This window comes from Amphiura filiformis, chromosome 1 (genome assembly GCF_039555335.1).
Source record: "Amphiura filiformis chromosome 1, Afil_fr2py, whole genome shotgun sequence".
Classification (NCBI taxonomy): domain Eukaryota; kingdom Metazoa; phylum Echinodermata; class Ophiuroidea; order Amphilepidida; family Amphiuridae; genus Amphiura; species Amphiura filiformis.
In genome coordinates this window covers 39725223-39745999 of record NC_092628.1, presented here as the reverse complement: position 1 = coordinate 39745999, position 20777 = coordinate 39725223, and the positions used below count along the sequence as shown (strand labels likewise).

General features: G+C 35.8%; 2 protein-coding genes across 3 annotated transcripts; both read left to right on the top strand.

Annotated features, from left to right (window-relative positions):
- Positions 1–944: 944 nt before the first annotated feature.
- LOC140159219 (uncharacterized) lies at positions 945–7720 on the top strand. Its single transcript, XM_072182628.1, has 5 exons — positions 945–999; positions 4584–4829; positions 5447–5512; positions 7198–7270; positions 7714–7720. The coding sequence occupies exons 1-5, from the start codon at positions 945–947 to the stop codon at positions 7718–7720; spliced, it is 447 nt and encodes a 148-aa protein (XP_072038729.1).
- Positions 7721–7725: 5 nt separating this feature from the next.
- On the top strand, positions 7726–16037 carry LOC140146861 (uncharacterized). 2 transcript variants are annotated; one of them, XM_072168753.1, is made up of 6 exons: positions 7726–7788; positions 8243–8448; positions 11297–11747; positions 11981–12259; positions 14449–14682; positions 15358–16037. In XM_072168753.1, the coding sequence occupies exons 1-6, from the start codon at positions 7746–7748 to the stop codon at positions 15366–15368; spliced, it is 1224 nt and encodes a 407-aa protein (XP_072024854.1). In that variant the 5' UTR covers positions 7726–7745; the 3' UTR covers positions 15369–16037. The 2 variants fall into 2 exon arrangements, with proteins under 2 accessions (XP_072024854.1, XP_072024862.1); XM_072168761.1 differs by lacking the exons at positions 7726–7788; positions 8243–8448 and adding an exon at positions 9573–9904.
- The last annotated feature ends 4740 nt before the right edge of the window (positions 16038–20777 follow it).

The window sequence follows — 20777 nt, the reverse complement described above, 5'->3', positions numbered from 1 at the left end:
GAAAAATTTTAATGCTAAATTATTGCACATTCTAGGGAAGCGTGGTTACCGTTTTGAAATAACCGAGCGAGAGGGTTTTTAAGAAAATATTTTTCCTGTCAAAACTGAAGCATCCTCTGTATAAAAGAAAATATGAATATTAACTGCATATCATATATAACGATTCGTGATACCCAATTGTGGCACATTTGATGTCGTTTATGAGGCAGATAATTTTATTTCAATTTTATATACGCCAAAATATTTTTTTTTTTTTTCAAGAATAAGGATAGAAAAAACGTTGAAAATTCTATGTATAAATAACATTAGACCCGGCAAAAGATTACTGTTTCGTTTTTATGGTAATCTAATCTTTTATTTCCTGAAGAAACATTTGGGGTCTAAAATGGATTTTTTATGTAATTTATAAAAACATCGAACGTGTATACAAGATAAATGGTAGGTTCCTCTATAGTATTTTACTGACCATGGAAATGTACTGACACCGTGCGAGCACATGTCAAAATCGATATAATGTATTGTCCATATAGACGCGCATTTATCATGTTTATTGTCGGATTAACAACAATTGAGCGCTACACATTAATGTTTTTAGGCAAATAAAATTCCAAAATATGGTACGTTTTCTGCTTTTGCTTGTCACGTGGTAGGCCTACTTTGAAGTTGCGATTATATCTTCAAATAAGTTTCAAATGGATTCCATCAAGACAAGTGGCCGAGTGGTCTAAGGCGCTAGGCTCATAGAGCATATCCAAACTCTGCCAAACTTTAAAAGAAGTAAAATTAAAATTAAAATTAAACTTTTTAAATTTCATATTGGGGAAATGTGACTGGGAGAATTTATGTATGGCGTGGAGTGGTGTGCATAGTGCAATCGGCTTTAGGAGTACCGCATACACAGTGTTTACGCTTAAGCAATATAAAGAATAACATCTACTTGTACAATGAAGTATTTCAGCTTTCTGTGCGTTTTATTTATTTGCATTGTTGGAATATCAGGTGAGATTAAGATAAATATCAACTCGTAGAAAACTACTTTACAAGTATTTCTGTCATTTGAATTCATTTACATATTAACTTGAAATATGATAGGCTGAAATAGTTCGGTGATCCTTGATTTGATTGTAGATCCTAGAGATTAGCTGAGATTAGCATTCGGACATTCGGATTGAAATTCGAACATTTAGATTGCGTTTTTCTGACCGAACAAACCTGACATGCGAGGATTTACATACTGACATCATAGATTACATTAATTCGGCAAATCTTGTATTATTAAAGAGATTGTTTGCACCATAGAACACTACTGTTTTGTTATGATTTGGCTGATACGTGATTTAACACATGTGTGTGTGATTATTTCAACGTAAAGAACAATCTGGAAACTGAAAAGGACTATAGCAAGAACTGTACAGGACCGCATGTAGGACGAACGTCTCAACTATGTTCAGAATTGGCGTGACGTGTTTTGAAATATTATACTTTTTTTAGTACTGACACAATAAATAGAGGCGACTTCACCCAGACTCAATGTATATTATCATTGTAGTAAATTATTTTATTAGGAAATTGTTGATTCTCTATGATCTCAGATACAAAAGATTTGATGAAAATATGCCCAAAGTGCAAAATTTGACTTTGAGCAAGTCATTATTACTGGTAGGCCCTATATGTAAATTTTCCTAATATCTGACAATGTGCCTGCTCTGCTCGTATCATTTAGAGCAATTATTACGAGCAGGTTTATTGGTGTGACCATCTGATTATAGCAATACTGCAATAGTACAAAAGACAGACTTCCTTCCAGAATTGGGAGGTGAAAAATAAAAAATGGACCTTTTCAATTTCAAGTGGACCTTTTGTGAATTTTCCTACAAAAAAGGTCTAATTTCAAAGTTACAGCAGTGGATCATTTTATTCGGATTGGCATTGGGGTGCAACCCCCTGAGCAATCCGAATATGAAGGAAGTAGAGGTACTGTCCTCATATTGTTGGTTTGAGGAATGTTAAGAATCATTTACACAACAATGAAGTATTTTTGGTTTAATATTAGGCTACACGCTTCCGCTTTACGTTTCTTTTGTTCGCTTTAAACGCTTTGTCAACCACTTACACGTACACCATTATTTTTGGTACCAATGACCTGATGACTAACTACGCACGTGTGACGTGTCTGCCGGTTTTTCTCTATTCAGTAATAAAATACCAGCCGCAAAATCCTGCATATAACACCACTATGATATCATACCAATGTCAATACCAATCCCGTTACACTTCTTTTTGAATACCAATGACTAACTTCAGATCGGATCTTCCCTGTACAGTAATATAATACCAAAGTAATTTCCAACATTCGAGTGCATAGCACTATGGGGTGATTTTTTGAGCTAGCATCTAGCTTTCCTACATTAGTGGAAGTGTTTTTTGTCATCCTTACCCCTCAAAGGAAAAAAACTAGGTTCCATTTTTTTCTTTGTCTCTATATGCTTCCCACGAGTGGAAGAAGGTCATAATAGAGCCAAAATTAAATATTAATTGTTCTATCATGTTGTAATATACATCAAATTGTTCCTCTCATTGCTTGGAAATAAAAAAAAGTCAATGGTTACATTCCACTATGGGGCTTAGTTCAGGAGTTAGGCCCAAAGGGAAAATTGTTTGATTGGCGTAACATAAAAAAATATATTAGGGTATGTAGGTAGGGATTTGTTAGGCCATATAGAGTATTGTTCAAGGCCTTCTAAGATTTACTCCCTGCTTGAACTATTTTCGGGTTCGCGAAGTCAGTGAGCAGGTGAGGGCCACAGATTACGAACTTGGGCTTAGTCGTAGATTTTCAGCATATGCACGGTCATTAATAGCCGTAATCTGTGGCCCTCACCTGCTCACTGACTTCGCGAGCCCGAAAATAGTTCAAGCAGGGAGGAAATCTTAGAAGACCTTGAACAAGCAAATGATGTGAAATATATCATGTACAGAAGCCAAAATATTCAAAATGTAATGATTCAATCGAATAATTTATTTGAGAAACGTATAACCACAGAATCGGATGAAATCATGGGTCGAAATGTTATGCTTGTGCTTTGTTTTATTGAACTTTGGCTGCATGAACTCTGAAGGGTGACATGACAATACAAAAATGCATTAAAATTGTGAATTAAGTTCAAGTTCAAGTTCAGTATTAATTTAAGTATTAAAGAATTATGTTTGCGATATCGTATGTTAAAGCCATATCGTAACATTTGCTGAGGAGGAGGCCCTCGTTATTGTTTTATATTCTGGTTTTTACATGATTGTAATGTCGAGTGTAATGTACTTAAATAAAGATACGCTGCAAAAATCAGGTGCCGTAGTTTTGTCTAAATCGGAGATTTTGAATAAATCGTCTTAATAAGATGGTTTATGTTTACGATGGAAATATTAGTCGAACACGTATGCGATGTTCATAATACAGTACGTACACACACATCAAAGGATCGTACCGTATTACGACCACAGGAGTAACACGCATTGGCGCTGGTAGTAAATTCTAATTTTCTTTGCTTTACCTCACTTGTTCGGCCCAAATTTAAAAGGGAAAATATCTGACATTAGAAGCTAACATTTTATGAAAAAGAATACTAATCTATTTTTATAGATACAATATATATAATTATAGAGACCAGTTTCGGTGAAATCGGACCATTTTTAAATTTTGACCTATGTATGAAATTATTGACATTTGACCTATTCGACCTTAACTCCTAAACTAAGCACATTCGAAAAATATGACAATCGACCTTTTTTTTTATTCCCTGTGATGAGAGGAACAATTTGAGATATATACATTACAACATGACAGGACTATTTTGAAGTTTTGGCTCCAATATGACCTTTGACTTATTGTGGTCGTGGAAACTACAGGGAGCATAGAAAAAATTAAACCAATCAAATCCTTATCATTTCAGATTTAAGGATGCCAAAAAAAACAAACATTGGTTCCACTAATGTAGGAAAATAAAATCCCAAACCCATAGCGCCCTGTACTGTTCTCTATTATGACATCACTTTGACTGTTGACATCAAAATGTATATTTGACACGGCTATACTTCCCCAGGTAAAATTCCCTCTCCCTTGTATAAACATGCGATTTTAATCATGAACCGGTTTGGCTACATATATATCACTGGATTTCACCAACCACCCGGGGGACTAAGATATGCAGCATTATAAGATATCCCAAAGACTGCTGTTTCCCCATTTGCCTCCAGAGACCCCATATTGTTCATTCATGTTGAAGTCCTTCCCCAGCCAATTTTTTTCCTTTTTACCCCAAGAGGCAAATTTATGCTTTTGCTTTCACTACATTTAAAAACTTCTACTTGGTACATCATCTGCCCCAGGAAGAATCAGTTTTTACCCCCAAATGCCCTCATTCTTTAGCATCTGCCCACGAAGCCCACTCTTCCATTCTTTAGCATTCCTCCAGACAATTTTGCCCCAGAAAGACTCCCGTGTTGAAGATTGCAGCCGCATATGCATGTCACTTTACTATCGGAGTTCCCTTGCTCTCAATGTGTATACTTTTTTCTGAATCTCACAGGTGCTACACTACGGAGTCCTATATCTCATCCAGATACCCAAACCGTATTAACAACAGAAGATGAAGGGACCCAGCCAACATATAATACTACTCCACTCAGTGAAAGTAAATCCACAGGAGGAACCACGGTAACACAGGATGACTCTACCACCCTTGTCAGCCTTACTGAATCATCAGATGAAGAAGTAACACATGAATCTACCACTCCTATCAGTCCTGCTGAAATTACAACCTTAGAAGTGACAAGTATGTTTTCAACTGGTATATACACAACTACAACATGTAACAGTGGCGTAACCAGGGGGGGCAGGGGGGCTGGAGCTTGCCCCTGTTTGCCCCCTCCCTACTTCTGAGAGTTATTAATTAACCTCATATCTGGTCATTTTAACCTTAAAAAACACAATTTTGTGCGCGCTTCGCGCGCATTTATTCCACTTTTTTACCATATGTCACCAGTTTAGCTTCAATATGCCAAAGATTTTCGCGCGCTTCGCGCGCATTTGTACCATACACTTCTTTTGTCGCCAAAAGGTGCTGGATTCCTTCCCCCTCATTTATTATGTTTGCCCCGCTTGCCCCCCCCCAAATGAAAATGTCTGTTTACGCCACTGACATGTAAGAAAGTAATTTTGTTTGACCGGAACTGTAACGGTACTGTTTTAATTGAGACTGAATTACACGGGTAAACATCTAAAGCCTTTTGAATTATATCAATAAAACATTGAAAATAACTTATTCCACAAAAGTTACGTGTTTATGAAAAATGCACGACACGTCATTTTAATGAATAATGTTATTATCAAGCAAACAACCTGCCTGGGCAGGGGAAATAATCTACCTTTTGTTTGTTTTTATATCGACAGACAATGAATCGCCAACAGGAACAATGACCACTCCAACTGAATCACCATGTATGTACATAGACCCTGGTATGTAGCACAATTCATGCTGTTCTATTTCTTCAATCAGTTTCTTTCAGAAATATTCACGAGGTAAAAATATTTAAGTATAATACCTAAAGAGAATTGTATTTTCATATTTCATGGTTTTTGTTACCAGGCAACTTTTATGTTCTTTCAATATAATAACTTAGAAGACGAGATCCAGACCTGTTTCTGTTATAGCAAAAGTATGATTCTATAAAATGGCATCGTAACTATATCCTATTCATTAATTAATTTCATCACATTACAGACCTGAGGCTGAACTACAAAATTAAGTTTAAAAACATTTTTAAAAAACATTGACAAAACATTTTGAATATATTAAGGGATCCAAATTGAGCGTTTATTGCGTTTCGACAGTATTTTTTCTGAGAGCACCTCAGACCTTTGATTTTTTTTTTGATTTGATTGTTCGGGTTTTGACAACCCTGGATAACCCAAGAAAGCCTCTATTGAAGCTTATTTCCATTGGGGTCCATTTGAACACCGGGACGGGTTGGGAACAGTCAGGGGTTAACACCCTACTCTTTTCGAAACTGGCTGCGAGATACATGTACAGGTATGGCTCTCTGTACACGGGACCGACGGCTTAACGTCCCCTCCGAAGGACGGAGTACTTTCATGATTCATTTACCCAATTCTAAATGAACCATGGGGAGAGCGGAAGTCTGAATTTAATCTACAGAAGTTGCCAATTAATTTCAGCCTTTTTTTTTTCCAAGTCAATATCCCAGCAAATCGCCACCGCCGGGAATCGAACCCGGGACCTCATGCACTAAAGGCAAGTACCCTAACCATTGCGCCACGCTCTCCACCTATCGAATTGCATTCTGAATACGAAGCATGTCTTTCTGATATCAAATAATTTTCATTTTTTTTAATCACAATATAATTCAAATTTTATGACAAATTATAAAAATTTGATATTTTTCAAATTTTGATATATAACAGTCCTCGAAGTAAATTATATAAATCTAATGATATATTCTTAAAGTGTATGTAGCAGGAGGAAAAGCCGACGGTCAATTGAAAATTTTGACCTTTCATATTGAAGATATGGATTTTTTCCCAAAAGACCTAATTTTTTTGGTGTTTTGGGAAAAAAATCTATATCTTCAATACGAAAGGTCCAAATTTTCAATTGATCGTCGGCTTTTCATCCCACCTACATACACTTTAAGTATAAATCATCAGATTTATAAAGTTTACTTCAAGTACTGTTAAATATCAAAATATCAATTTTAATGATTTGCCATAAAATGTGTATCAAATTGCGAATTTCAAAAATCAAAATTATTTGATATCAGAATGACATTCTTCGTATTCACAATGCAATTCGATATGTCTGATGTGCTCTAATGTCCCAAAATAAATACTGTCCAAACGTTCATACCCCAGCCCTTAATAAAACATTGATAATAACAATTATTATTCCACATTCTGCAGGAGGTATTATGTATAAAAACAAAATATCATTAATCTCCCACACAGATTGTGTGAGTTTTACTTGGGGGTTTACCACAATGGGTGACCCATTTGAAATCTATACTCCCTGTGTGGGAGATTAAAGTCATGTCTTCCATGTGGTGTGTATGGAATTCAACTGAACTGGCCGCTTTTGTTATACTAAAAATATTTAAAAAATAATTTCTTATGTGTTATAATTGCAGCTGCTTCTACACGCCCCTGCAATTGTACATACCCTCCACCTAAATTTAACATCAAAGAATTATCTGAAAGTAAGTAAGCTACTTTAATATTGACGTTTTGGGTACATATTGATAAAAAAAACATGTTAAAAATACATTTGTCAACCCAAATATCTCAGTTCACGTCACTTTTCAGAATTTCAGGAAATGGGGGGGGGGGGAGAGTTTGAAGATAAAGGTTAGTACTATATATTGGAAGCTTTTTCCAAAAGTGTCACTATAATGTGATCATCTTTTTTAAAGAACAAGACTCAATATAAATCTTGATGTTAAACTAGATAACGTGTATCAGTAAACTTGGATGGTGGGACTTTTTAAGTTCTTTCAAAAACCTAGAAGAAATCAAAATCTATAGGCCTATAATAAGTTCTGAATGTTCAAAAACAAAGAACATTCAGAACCTACTTCATGGATTTGCATTTCTTCTAGGTTATTATCCAAATCAATAATCTACCTTGTATTTGTTTTTATTGACAGGAAATAGATCAACAACAGAAATTCTGACAACTATGACACAACTAACAACTCTTACCACTCCTGCTGAATCGCCCTGTACGTAACAAAATTATATAAGGTTTTGTTTTTGGTAAAAAAGTTTTAATAACATTAAATGTTGGGTTATATATAAAAAAGGCCATGAAAACGTTTTTATGAAAACACACTACAACAACATTTTTTAAATGTTGTCAAAATGTTATTGTAAAATGTTTTTGTAAACATAATTCGGCAAATATTTTGTCAACAATTTAATAACATTATGTTGGAATGTTATATACCCTTTACATAAGCTCTTCGTTTACATAACCCGACATTAACGTTTCCTGGCAACGTTTTCTAACCTTCTGCGAATGATGGCGAAAACGTTTTTTTTTTCTGAGACTTGTATGTTCTTTCAAGAGATTCAAATCCATGTCATATGTAAATATTACATATTCATATGTAAATATTCAAATTCTTGCGTAATGATCAACTTTCAAAACGTACCTACATTTGTGTTTCGCGACAGCCATTGGGTCTATCACAAAGACACTGACCACTCTGCCACAAATCACCACTCCTATCAGTCCTGATGAATCAACTACAGGAGAAGAGGTAATACGGCCTGAATCTGCCACTCCTGTCAGTTCAGCTAAATCAACTACAGGAGAAGAGTTAACACGGCCTAAATCTACCAATCCTGTCAGTCCTGCTGAATCAACTACAAGAAGAGAGGTAACACAGCTTAAATCTACCACTCCTGTCAGTTCTACTAAATTAACTACAAGAAGAGAGGTAACACAGCTTAAATCTACCACTCCTGTCAGTCCGGAAAGGGTAACATATCCTGAATCTCCTACTCCTGTCAGTCTTGTTGAATCAACTACAGGACAAAAAGTAACCCAGTCCGAACTAGAGATTCAGATTCAGATTCAGATTCAGATTAAATTTATTTCAATTCGTGGCCCGGAGGCCAAATTACATGAAATATTACAATTATAATGACATAAAAACATACAAAATTACATTGAAAAACACAATAAAGATTATTAAAAGAAATTAATTGCACTTACTGAATCACTTGAATACATCAAACACATATTAAATTTACATTGAATTATAAATCAAAATTCACAAAACTCAATTATATCCACACAGCCCTGCAAACACTCCAAATATAAACTCTCTCATGTGCATACATAGACTCACCCCCACACACCTCTCACATTTCCGCACAACCCATCGTATTTCTACACACAACGCTCATATGTGACCCGGCAGCACAAATGAGCCGTAAATTCCCTAAATTGTGTTCTGAGTTACGGTGTAAAATGTGTACGAAGGTCATATTCATCGGTAACTTAAGCTGGCCCGACATCCGTCTCATTTCGATAGTCAAAAACTAATCAATAATCCTATTGTTGAAGTGGATAATAAGCTTCTATCTTAGATGGCTATAGAACTTTTAATAGCTCTGGTCTTTGTTTGCTTATATTGCTAAATCCTGTTCAAGTGGTGGGTTACCAGGCATTGTATTTTGTACAGGTATGCATAACCAACAATTAACAATGAGAGAACTTTCTTAAACCTCGTTGACTTGGGGATGATTTGAAATGACCGCCAATTATGACTGTTTGATATTTATTGCCAACAATGTGGAAAAAGAGACACATGTAAAAACTTAAAAAGCTATAATTTGGTTGAAGGAGCAAAGTTTAACAAACCATAACCCCGCTTCTGGATATCGTTTGAAGTCAAATGATATACCATTTTTAAGTTTATGATGTTTATTTTTAAACACGAAATAAAACAAAATTGACCGGGGAGGAATTTACGGCTCATTCGCCGTGGACGGTCACATATACTCTCACATCCAGATTATCAGCCCTCACACACAAATAAACACAGGCATTAAGAACTTCATTCAATGAAGTTACATTCAATTCAATGAAAAACAAGATATTGCACATAGATTGGACACAGTAAAGCAACTTAGTCAACACACATCAGAAAAACAAGATAAGATCAGATCATCAAGACAAATTTTAAACACTGATCACTGATGGTTAAGAAGCCTTGTGAGGTAAGGAATGGGACTGTTAGCATATCTATTGGTCCTGTACCTTGGGACATGGTAAGTGCTGGATCTTCTAAGACACATACCATGGGAACTCTTGTTGAAAAGGAACAGGTGAGTATATTTCTCAGAGGTGGTACAATTCTTTGCAAATTGACAGCAAAGGTGATGACGCCTTTCTTCAAGCGATTGGAGACCCGTGAGGGACAATGCATCTGTGTACGAGGTATATGTTGAACCAAGAATGATGCGGCAGGCCCTTTTTTGGATTCTTTCAATCCGTTGAGTTTGCTGGATGGTGATACTGCCGTGCCATACAGGCGAAGCATACACAACAGTGGGACGGACATATCCTACGTACACAGAAACAAGGTCCTCCACGGGTACTCCAAAACGCTTCAGTCTGCTCAGCATGTAAACTCAAGCTTTTTTCCAGCAATAACAAGATCAGGTGGGTTGGGCGGCTGCCTTTTGAAGCAGATTTGCATAACCTTACATTTGAAGGGATTAAGCTTCAGGTGGTTCATGTTGGCCCAATCATCCAGGTTCTGGACATCCAAATCTATCTGAGAAGGCTGGTTGGCAGGACGGACTTCCGCAAGGCTCAGGTCGTCGACATACTTGAAGCTGCAAGCTTTGGCATTTTCAGCAGCATCATTGATAAGAGCAATAAAAATAATGGGACCCAGTAAGGTGCCTTGTGGCACGCCACATGAAAGAGTCTCCCACTCAGATAGTGCAGATTGATATTGCACTCTATGACGCCGGGATGTGAGGAAATTGGCAATCCATGGGATGAGCTCACTTCTAACACCAAGGTTATACAGCTTTTGTATGGCCAGGGTGTGGTCGGCGCAGTCGAAAGCCTTGGAGAAGTCCGTCACCACCAACGTACCGACTGTGTTAGCTTTATCAGTACCCTTGTAGAGCACATCGAGAAGTTCTATCATACAGTGAGTAGTTGAGGATCCTTTAATACTCCCATACTGATTACGATCAATTGAGCTGGAAATATCCTCAACTATCCATCTGGATACAAAACTTTCACTGACCTTAGCCAGAAGAGCAGTTAGGGAGATAAGCCTGAGCTAAGCACTTGTTGCTGGCATTTCTTAAGGAATAGGTACAATAGTGGCATCCTTCCATATTTGGGGAACATAACTCTCAGCAAAGGATGCATTAAGTATGTCAGCAACGGGGGTACTAAACTCACATGCAAACTCCTTTAAAAGTTTACCTGGCAGTCCCAGCTCGCAAACATTTCAGTGCAAGTGAATAAGATGTCAAATGCATGCTCAGGTCGATCTTGCGGGTCCGTTGAATAAAGTGTTTGTTTCAAAACTTGATCGTTGTAATTTAAACATCTGTTTGATTTTGATTTTGTGAATAACGATCCACTGATCATAATACTGAATATGGCTTGAGATATGCATGGTAAGTTATGACTTATAACCACATTGTTATTCTGCCACTGTTCTCATAATTCTTTATGTGTTGTGATTGCAGTTTCTACACACCCCTGTAATTGTACTCCTCAACCAGCACGAATCTACCACTCCTGACATTCCTGCTGAATCAACTACAGGAGAAGAGGTAACACAGCCTGAATCTACCACTCCTGACATTCCTGCTGAATCAACTACAGGAGAAGAGGTAACACAGCCTGAATCTACCACTAATGTTAGTCCTGCTGAATCAACTACAGGAGAAGAGGTAACACAGCCTCAATCTACCACTAATTTTAGTCCTGCTGAATCAACTACAGGAGAAGAGGTAACACAGCCTGAATCTACCACTAATGTTAGTCCTGCTGAATCAACTACAGGAGAAGAAGTAACACAACTTGAATCTACCACTCCTCTCGGTCTTGCTGAATCAACAACAGAAGAAGAGATAACAAAGCCTGAATCTACCATTCCTGTCAGTCCTGCTGAATCAACAACAGAAGAAAAAAATAGTAATTGCATATCTTTACATGTTTATTGTATTTTATTATTACATTTTGTTTATTTGCCTGTTGCCGTTTTTGTTTTTAATCTAACCTTGAGAAAACTTTGAATTATGATTTATAATTATTACCTAAAGTAATAAATTAGGTAATAAATGCCTAGGACATGAAATGAAAGTTAGAGTGGTGGCTGTGTTCAAATCTCGAGGTGACATTTTATTGCTCTTTTATTTCCTTCTCAGATCCAACTATTATATATGAAGCATGGTTAGAAGTATGCCATAAGGAGCTTCAAGTAGTTTGGCCTCGTAATATACCGGCAGATGGCTTTCACATTGAATATAAATTGCATGAAACTGATATATGGAATGACACATATTCCGAGGCACATGAAACAACGGCAACGTTGAAAGATCTAACACCGAATTCAAAGTACGAGGTCCAGATATCTACCAGGCACAATGTCTCAACTGTCATCCCACCAACTGGCATGCCAACTACTGATGCTCCAACCACGACAGGTTTGTGAAATATTTTGAGTTATAGTTTTGGCTATGTTAAAAGGATATATGGAGAGGCTGTCGCAGTTAATTACCCAGAAACACAAAACGTTTAAAAAAGTTTAATAGGGTTATATTTTGGGTTTTGGGTTTGGAAAAGGGCATAAAAACGTTTTTAAAACAATTGGTATGAAAACACACTACAACATTTCAAAAATCTGGTTTTTGATTTATGTGATTGCAAAAATGATACTTAATAAGGACAGTGGTTTTTTCCCAAGATTTTAGTCTTAAGAAAGAAGATATTTACTGGTAATGTTAGTACTTTTTTTAAATTTTCTTGACTTTTTCTAGAAACACTAAATTACCTAAATTCTAGAATTTTTTTTGAGCTAACTATAGGTCCAATTTCAACAAACAAGCCCGATTAGCCGTTCATACTACCTGAATTAATTAAACAGTTTGTGATGTGAAGGATATGTTTACAAGTTGACTGCAAAATATGCTTAGCTATTTTTAAATTAAAATTTCTGGATGTTGTTTTGACTGTGTTCATTCAGTTTTTATTCTTATACGGTATTATACAATTAAAAATACGAAAATTTAAAAAGACCTATCGTAAGAAGAAGCAAATATATTTTTAAATGATTAACTACACTGAGCTTGATTGAACTATGAGACCAGGGACATACATCACTTTATGGTTTCTGAACTAAACCGGGAAAATGCTTTTAAATAATATAATTAGTTATAATTCATTTCATTTTTACTAGGCCTATGCATTAGGCAATTTTTAACACTACTTAAAACTATATTTTTCCTTCACTTTTAATATAGCAACGCGCTTGTTTGAACAATGTTGACGATACATGTATCTAATGCTTAAATATAAACATGATAAATAGGATTTTCATATTTGAACCATTGTAGAATATTTAAGAACTTCTGGATTTGATTCTGCACTTCGCGAATTCGATTGAGCATTTTTCCATTTTGTTTTTGCATAATGAATTTGTATTTCCAAATAGGCTCTGAATTCAAGGCTACGTGAATTTGGATGCACAGTTTGCGAAATTTGCTGCACAATGTGCAAAATTGGGTGACTATTTAGAATATTGAATGCGTAATAAATGAAATAGATTGCACATTCGCTAAATTGAAATCGAGAATGTAATCGTTCATTCAATTTCGCGCGAAAAGGAATGACACTTTTACTAAACTGAACGACCAAAGTTGGACGGGAAAACCCATATTAAACGGCATTAAACGGCAGATAAAATGCATATTCAATTCTGTTGTAATCATTAACTGCCAACTCATCAGTATTCTCTTAAATTAATTGATTGAAATATTTCAATCTTTTAACGTCAGTCCAATTTTTTTAAATTGAACTAGCTCTTCCCTTATAGACTGATTTCACCATCCAATTAAGTGTTATACTCCCATAAATGTATTGCCAAAAGGCTAACGCTGTATATGTTTGGATTAAAAAAATTTTATAGTAAAATATTTTCAATATTGTAAAGGATTTGTCCCTAATTTTAGTCAGCATACGATTGAAAAATCAATCATTTCGACTAAATATTCAATCTTTAAAGATTTGTTCTTCAATTACAATCGCTATAAGATTGAAACCACTCCTTCAGATTAAGGGCTCATCAGATAGCAACATCAGCACAGTATTTTTTCTGGGACATGAGAGCACATCAGACATATCGAATTGCATTCTGAATACGAGGGATGTCCTTCTAATATCAAATAATTTTTTTTTATTTTTAATTTGCGTTATAATACAAATTTTATGGTAAATTATTAAAAAGATTTGTTCATAATTGCAGTCAGCAAAATATTGAAAAACCAATCTTTTCGATTTAAGAGTCTGACAACCAGAAAAGTTGCGACTGATATATACTACCATACATCAGCATACGAGCTTATACGCAATATCGGTCAAACACTGGTTTCTTCCCGACACGATTGATCAGTTTCAACTGGTTACTAGTATGAGAATTTGGTGAATACCCCGGATATTGTATTCTTGATTTTGAGCTAGTGGTGGGAGAGAGGGGTCAATTTTAGGGGTGCCCTTTCGGTTACCGCCCTGCCCTGCTGACGTGCAACAAAAATTTGGGATTACTGCCTGGATCATGATATAAAGTTATAGTGACGGCTGTGTCCAAATTTTATTAACTCTTTTATTTCTTGCTCAGGTCCTAGTGTATCAGATCCTATTATATATGATAGCTCGATATTAGCGTCCAATACAAATCTTCAAGTGAGTTGGTCTTGGCCAATAGAGCGTCCGGTAGATAGATTTCAGATTGAATATAGATTGTCAGGAACTGATACATGGAATGTCATATATGCAGAGGAAAACAAAAGAATGGTATCATTGGAAGGACTAACCAGTGGATGGTATGACGTATGGATATCTATTATTAAAGGTTTGTGAAATATTTCAGCTATATTTTGAGCTCATCGTGGGTTTTTTTAGTAATTTCTGTGTTAAAATCATTTATAATAATGCTAACAATGTGGTCAAAAATCGTAGACCGGTATGATTTTACAAAAATGCAGAGGAAAACGAAAGAATGATATCATTGGAAGGACTAACCAGTGGATTGTATGACATACGGATATCTATTATTCCACATGTCGCTGTCATGCCAACTATATAGTCCCGACAATTTCAGGTTTTTGGAATATTTTGGTTATAGTTTTGGCTCAGTGGCTTTGCTATAAGGTTCTATGATGAAGCCGGTTCCGTTAGTTTACCAAGGTGGCCCGCACGTGGTCCGCACGTTTTCCAGAACTTTGTGTTAAAATAATTGATAACAGTGCAATAATTGTGAGTACCAATTTTAGAGCAGTAAGATATTAAAACATTGCTTTTGATTATTTAAACAAAATCCAAATTCAGTTCCAAATACATCTGAAAAGACCCTCCTTTCGTGCAGAGTATCTCTTCCTTTACCCATATGATAATTATTTTCTTTTCTTTTCTTTTTTTCTATAAAATAGATCAATTGTTATTCTTTTTGTAGGCTATAAGGCTATATTTAGCATTTTTGAGTCGTCAACAAAATAATTCAGAATAGTTGTTTTACTTATTTCAACAGGTTCCGACTGAATGTTTAGACCACGAAATTAAATGACACTGCTGCATAGAGGACTTCAATCCAGCTAAAATACATAGTGGAAAGAGGCATAATTTGAGTTATTTTAAGATATAGAAATAGTATAAGGTCCAAAGTCACAATTTTGAGAAAGTAGTAACTAACTACAAGCTTGGCGAAAAATGTTGCCACACCTGAGCGTTAATTGGCCAACATCCTTCCCCGCTCCCATATTCGCTGTCGTAGTGCACGTTACAATATGACCGTTGCTAGGCCAACTGGATCACGCTTTCTTTGTTACGAACCACTGATCGAAATGATCACAACACAAAGCCTATGGCATATCAAAATTCGGAACAGGTGTATGAGCCCAGGCTTGGAGCAGTAACCAATGGTTACTAACGTGCACTACGACAGCGAATTGCAATGTTGATTTGGACAAAATCGTCATCATGTCTACATTTCAGTCTCCCAACATTGAAAGATGGGGGTGGGGAAGGGGAGAGTCTAAATTGAACGTGCCTGCATTTTTGCAACTATTATACAAAGATAATGCGGTACTGTCATATATTTAGCTCTGGCGATTGCTTGATTTTAACACCACGTGCTGGTGTGGCAACGAATTTCCGCCAGGGTTGTCGTTTTGCGTCTTCAGAATATAAATAGTGGAGGCGCCAGGAAATTTTCGGAGGGGGAGGGGGGGGGGGTCAAAGTGAATTTCAGGGGGGTAAATCAACAAATTTTTTCAAAATTGCTGGAAAAAGTGAAAAATTTCGTAATTTTGTGGTTTTACGGGGAGAATCTCGGGGAATGAATGGGGGCATCCCCCCATGCCCCCTGGCGCCGCCATTGAACATAAATATGCAGTTTTCGTCGATTTGGAAATTTAAGATGATATGGTGGAAGAACAAAATTGTCATGGAAAATCAAGTTGGTCGCACCGCTCATTTTGTCAGATATATTCTGTGCTAGTTGTATCCTTGCATCATTTCCTTTTCTGAAAATGTATACTTGCATGCACTTTCTTTAAAAGATAAGTAATTAATTAATTAATTAAGTTGCAGAGTAATTAGTTAGCAATTAGTAATTAATTAATTAATTTAGTTTAGTAATTTGGTGAGTACCCAACAAACACAAAACGTTTTCGACATCATTCGTAAAAGGTTATAAAAGGTTGTCAGAAAACGTTTAAATGTCGGGTTATATAAAGTGTATATTAAGGGTATAAAACGTTTTCATAACATTAAAAATCATTTTTTGATAATTTACTGCTCAGCAAACAAAAATGTTTTACAGAAAACATTTAAATGTCGGGTTATATAAAGGGTATAAAAACGTTTTAATAACAGTCCAAAAACATTTTTGAAAACTTAATACAAAACATTCTAAACAGTATGTTATTTTGGGGTTGAAAAATATTTTACGAAAAATGTTTGCCCAAAATATTTGCAATAACGTTTTAAAAATGTTTTCATGACCTTTTTGTAACCCGACATTTAAATATTATTAAAACGTTTTGAAAAAAAATTTAAGAACATTTCTGTGTTTGCTGGGTGCAAATATTTTAACATAATGTTATTTAAGTGTTGAAAAATATTTGGCAAAAATGTTTGCAAAAATAGTTTACAATAACATTTTTGAAAACATTATAAAAATATTGTTGTAGTGTGTTTTCATACAAAACGTTTTAAAACGTTTACATGACCTTTATATAACCCGACATTTTAATGTTATTAAAACGTTTTATGTAAACCATAAGCCAAAATATAACTTAATAAAAACGTTTTTAAAACGTTTTTTGTGTTTGCTGGGTATCTGGCAATTTTTTGACTTCCATCTGCATAATTAAGTTTTATTTAAAACTTTCAATTTAGTTTGGTTACATAATTTGATTCCTTATTAGCTATTAATTTAAAACAATGCGACCAATTGATGCAAGGAATTATAAGCTAGTAAGGAATCATTGATATGATAAAATGATGAGATCCAGGCGGCCACCATGCGGTGTCAACAAAGGATTCATTTTTTAACAGACATGTAAATGTCTGATAACAAAATAGTAAAGCCATTGGTCCCGTGTACAGAAAGAATCATCCATATGCACGTTAAGGGGGTACTACACCCTGGCCAATTTTGTGCATATTTTTGCATTTTCTCAAATATTATAGCGCATTGGTGACAAGTAAGATATGTATATTATAAGGGCAAGGACTACAACTACTGCACTGAAAATTCAGCAACTCAAGGCAAGTAGTTATTGATTTATTGATCAAATATTGGTTTTCCTCATTATTGACTGTAACTCAACAACTGTTGTCTGTGTTGAAACAAAATTTCCAGTGCAGTAGTTGTAGTCCTGGCCCCTATAATATACACATCTTACTTGTCACCAATGCGCTATAATTTTTGAGAAAAATGCAAAAATAGGCACCAAATTGGGCAGGGGTGTAGTATCCCCTTAAGTGTCCGAGCTGTTCGAAAAGAGAAGGGGAGCATCCCCGGTTCTGATATCTGCAATCAATCCTAGGTTCCAGGATCGTGCATAGGTATGTGCACGTAAACCCCGTGCAATATAAAAATTGATGTACATCACGTGAATAGAAAGAAGAAGAAGAAATTTTAAGTGTGTAATATTGTTGTAATAAGTGGCAAAAACTCTTTTCATACACCGAAATAAAATATTGCAAACATGGCTTTAAGCTTGTATTTGGCCAAAGGTTAAATCAATAATTAGTTTTTTCAAAATGTATATATGTCATAATTGAAATATTGCCGAAATTTTCTCATATATCAATATTAATGTGTTTTAAATCTTTAACTGTTTTATTACTTGTGAAATTTGTATATATTGAATTGAAATACTAATGGTGAATGTTCTTATTGTGTATAAAATCTATAAGGTGTCGGTCACCCACCTTTGTATTTTTGTGGGGCCAGAGAGCACATCAGACACACCAAATTGCATTCTAAATACGAGGAATGTCCTTCTGATATCAAATCATTTTAATTTTGTTGAAATTCGCGATATAATACAAATTTTATGGCAAAATGTTAAAAATTGACATTGGTCATATTTAAAAGTCCTCGAAGTAAACTTTATAAATTTAATGATATTTACTTAAAGTGTGTGTAGCTGGGAGGAAAGGCCGTCCATCATTTGAAAATTTTTACCTTTCGTACAAACATTTGTCCCCAATGAAATTTTAAATTGGCATGTAAGTATTATTTTCATATCCTTATTTTGTATTATTGTATTCTTTGCATTTTTGATTTTGTCTGATTATATCATTATATTGTTGATCTGGTCCTCTTGGATCAGTGGTGTGCCTGACAAGGGGAAGGGGATGAGAGACTCACACATTCGGGGCCATCTTGATTTTATCAAAAAAATATTGTAAAAATGCCAATTTTTGCGAGCTTCACGCGAAATGAACACAATGTGTGATAAAAAGTCCAGGCACGCCACTGCTTCAGTACTTATTACATGTATTGGAAAAGCTTACCGCAATAAAGATAGAATGAATAAATGAAAATACATGTGCGTATTTCATGCTTTACATATTTTATATGACAACAGCATTCAACATGTTAAACTACAGAAGTAGTTTGCTGATCAGCTGAAGATATAGATAGATGAAGTAATGTGTTATTAAGCGTTATCAGCTGAAGATAACTGTTGAAGTAGTGTATTCAGTTGAAAAAGCGGACGAAGTAGTGTGCTCAGCTGAAGAGAGCTGATGAAGCAATGTGTTCATCCGAAGATAGCTGATGAAATAGTGTACTGTTAGTTGAAGATAGCTGTTGAAGTAGTGTACAAGGTTTTGGTGCTAATAACAGAGCATTAGTGTGTTCATCTAAAGCTAACTGAAGTAATATGCTCTTATCTAAAGATAGCTGATGAAGTAGTGCGGTCAATTGAAGATAGTTGATGAAGTAGTGAACAAGGTCTTGGTGCTAGTTTGATGATCCCCGTGCCATAACTCTCAATCAGCACCCCTGTAACCCAAAGCGCATCCTAGTCCGGATCCTAGTCCCCTTCGAAACGCCTGCTTTTCCCCTAGTCTCCTTCACAGTCGGTTTCTGTCGTTCAGTTCATCGCAAATAACAAACCGTCTGCAATCGAGCAGAAGCAACGACTCCTCTGATTGGCTCAATTTTCCGGTTAATAAACAGAAAGGACCCTTGAGTGCTTTAGGGTACAATCCACGCTCAGGTTGATTGGAATGCTATCTACCCGGTCCTCTCTATTAATGGACTACGTTTGACCTATATATACTGTGCCAAAAAGTATCCGAACACTTAAAGCAAAAGCCATATTAAAACTGCACAATAAACAAGTCAATAGATGGAGAGTTTTATTTGGCACAATGCGATTTTATTCCACTAAACTATACTCATTTGAATGACAAATGGTCTCGAGTTTCAAAGTAACAAATTCAAATATTTCCTCATTAAAGGCGACTTATGCTGCCTATTGTTACGGGTTCAATAAAGCCAAATGGATGAACACTCACTCTGCTGTGATAATATATGCGTGCTTCGCCAATGCAAATTGTTGTTACTTTTGAAAAGCTCTTTTACTTTTTTCAAATTACTATAAGCTAGGAAAATAAAATCATATCATATCATATCAAAATACGCAGAACAAAATTCTCTATCTATCGACTTCTTTATTTTGTAATTTAGTTCTAGTATCTTTAAGAAGTGGCTTTTGTTTTGAGTGTTTTGATACTTTTTGGGCGCAGTGTATTACTTCAGGGAAGGTATTATGAAGCCATAGGCACACGTCTGATTACCGCACACCGCATGCGTACCTCAATGACTGATCACCGCACTCAATGTTATTGACCAATAATTGGGACGTTAACATAGTAAACCGTTGATGTCAGTCAAATCAACAGGCCAATCACAATCAACTAGATCCTTCATGTTCCCAGACAATACGTTCGCGATAACCACATGCAATCTGGACTCAAGGCTATTTTTCCCGCTTATCATACCCACGACACATGCGCACCAACTACTTCCGCTTCAGCACGCTCACTAATTTGGCTATAAATTGTATGCTTTAGGAAAATAAATATATCACGAGAAAGGAACCACAAGTGCGTTTACAATCTACGCTCAAGTGGTATGCTATCTTGCTGGTAAAGTAAACAACATTTTGACATTTTTTATGTTATTGTAGAGTAGGTATTATGCAGCCTATATAACGGTGCCAGATGGTCAGTAGCTAAGAATATGCAAATATATGCAAAATAACCCCGACATCTGGCAGGGTCTCAAGAATGAGAGGGTGAAGGGGTAAAGAAATAAAAGTGGGTGAGGGGGGGAAGAGGTGTCTATAAAGGTTAGGCCGTCGCCTTGGGTTTTTGCCCGGCGCGGCGAGTATGTCGTAGCTGCAAGTCCTCACTATGGAAGTC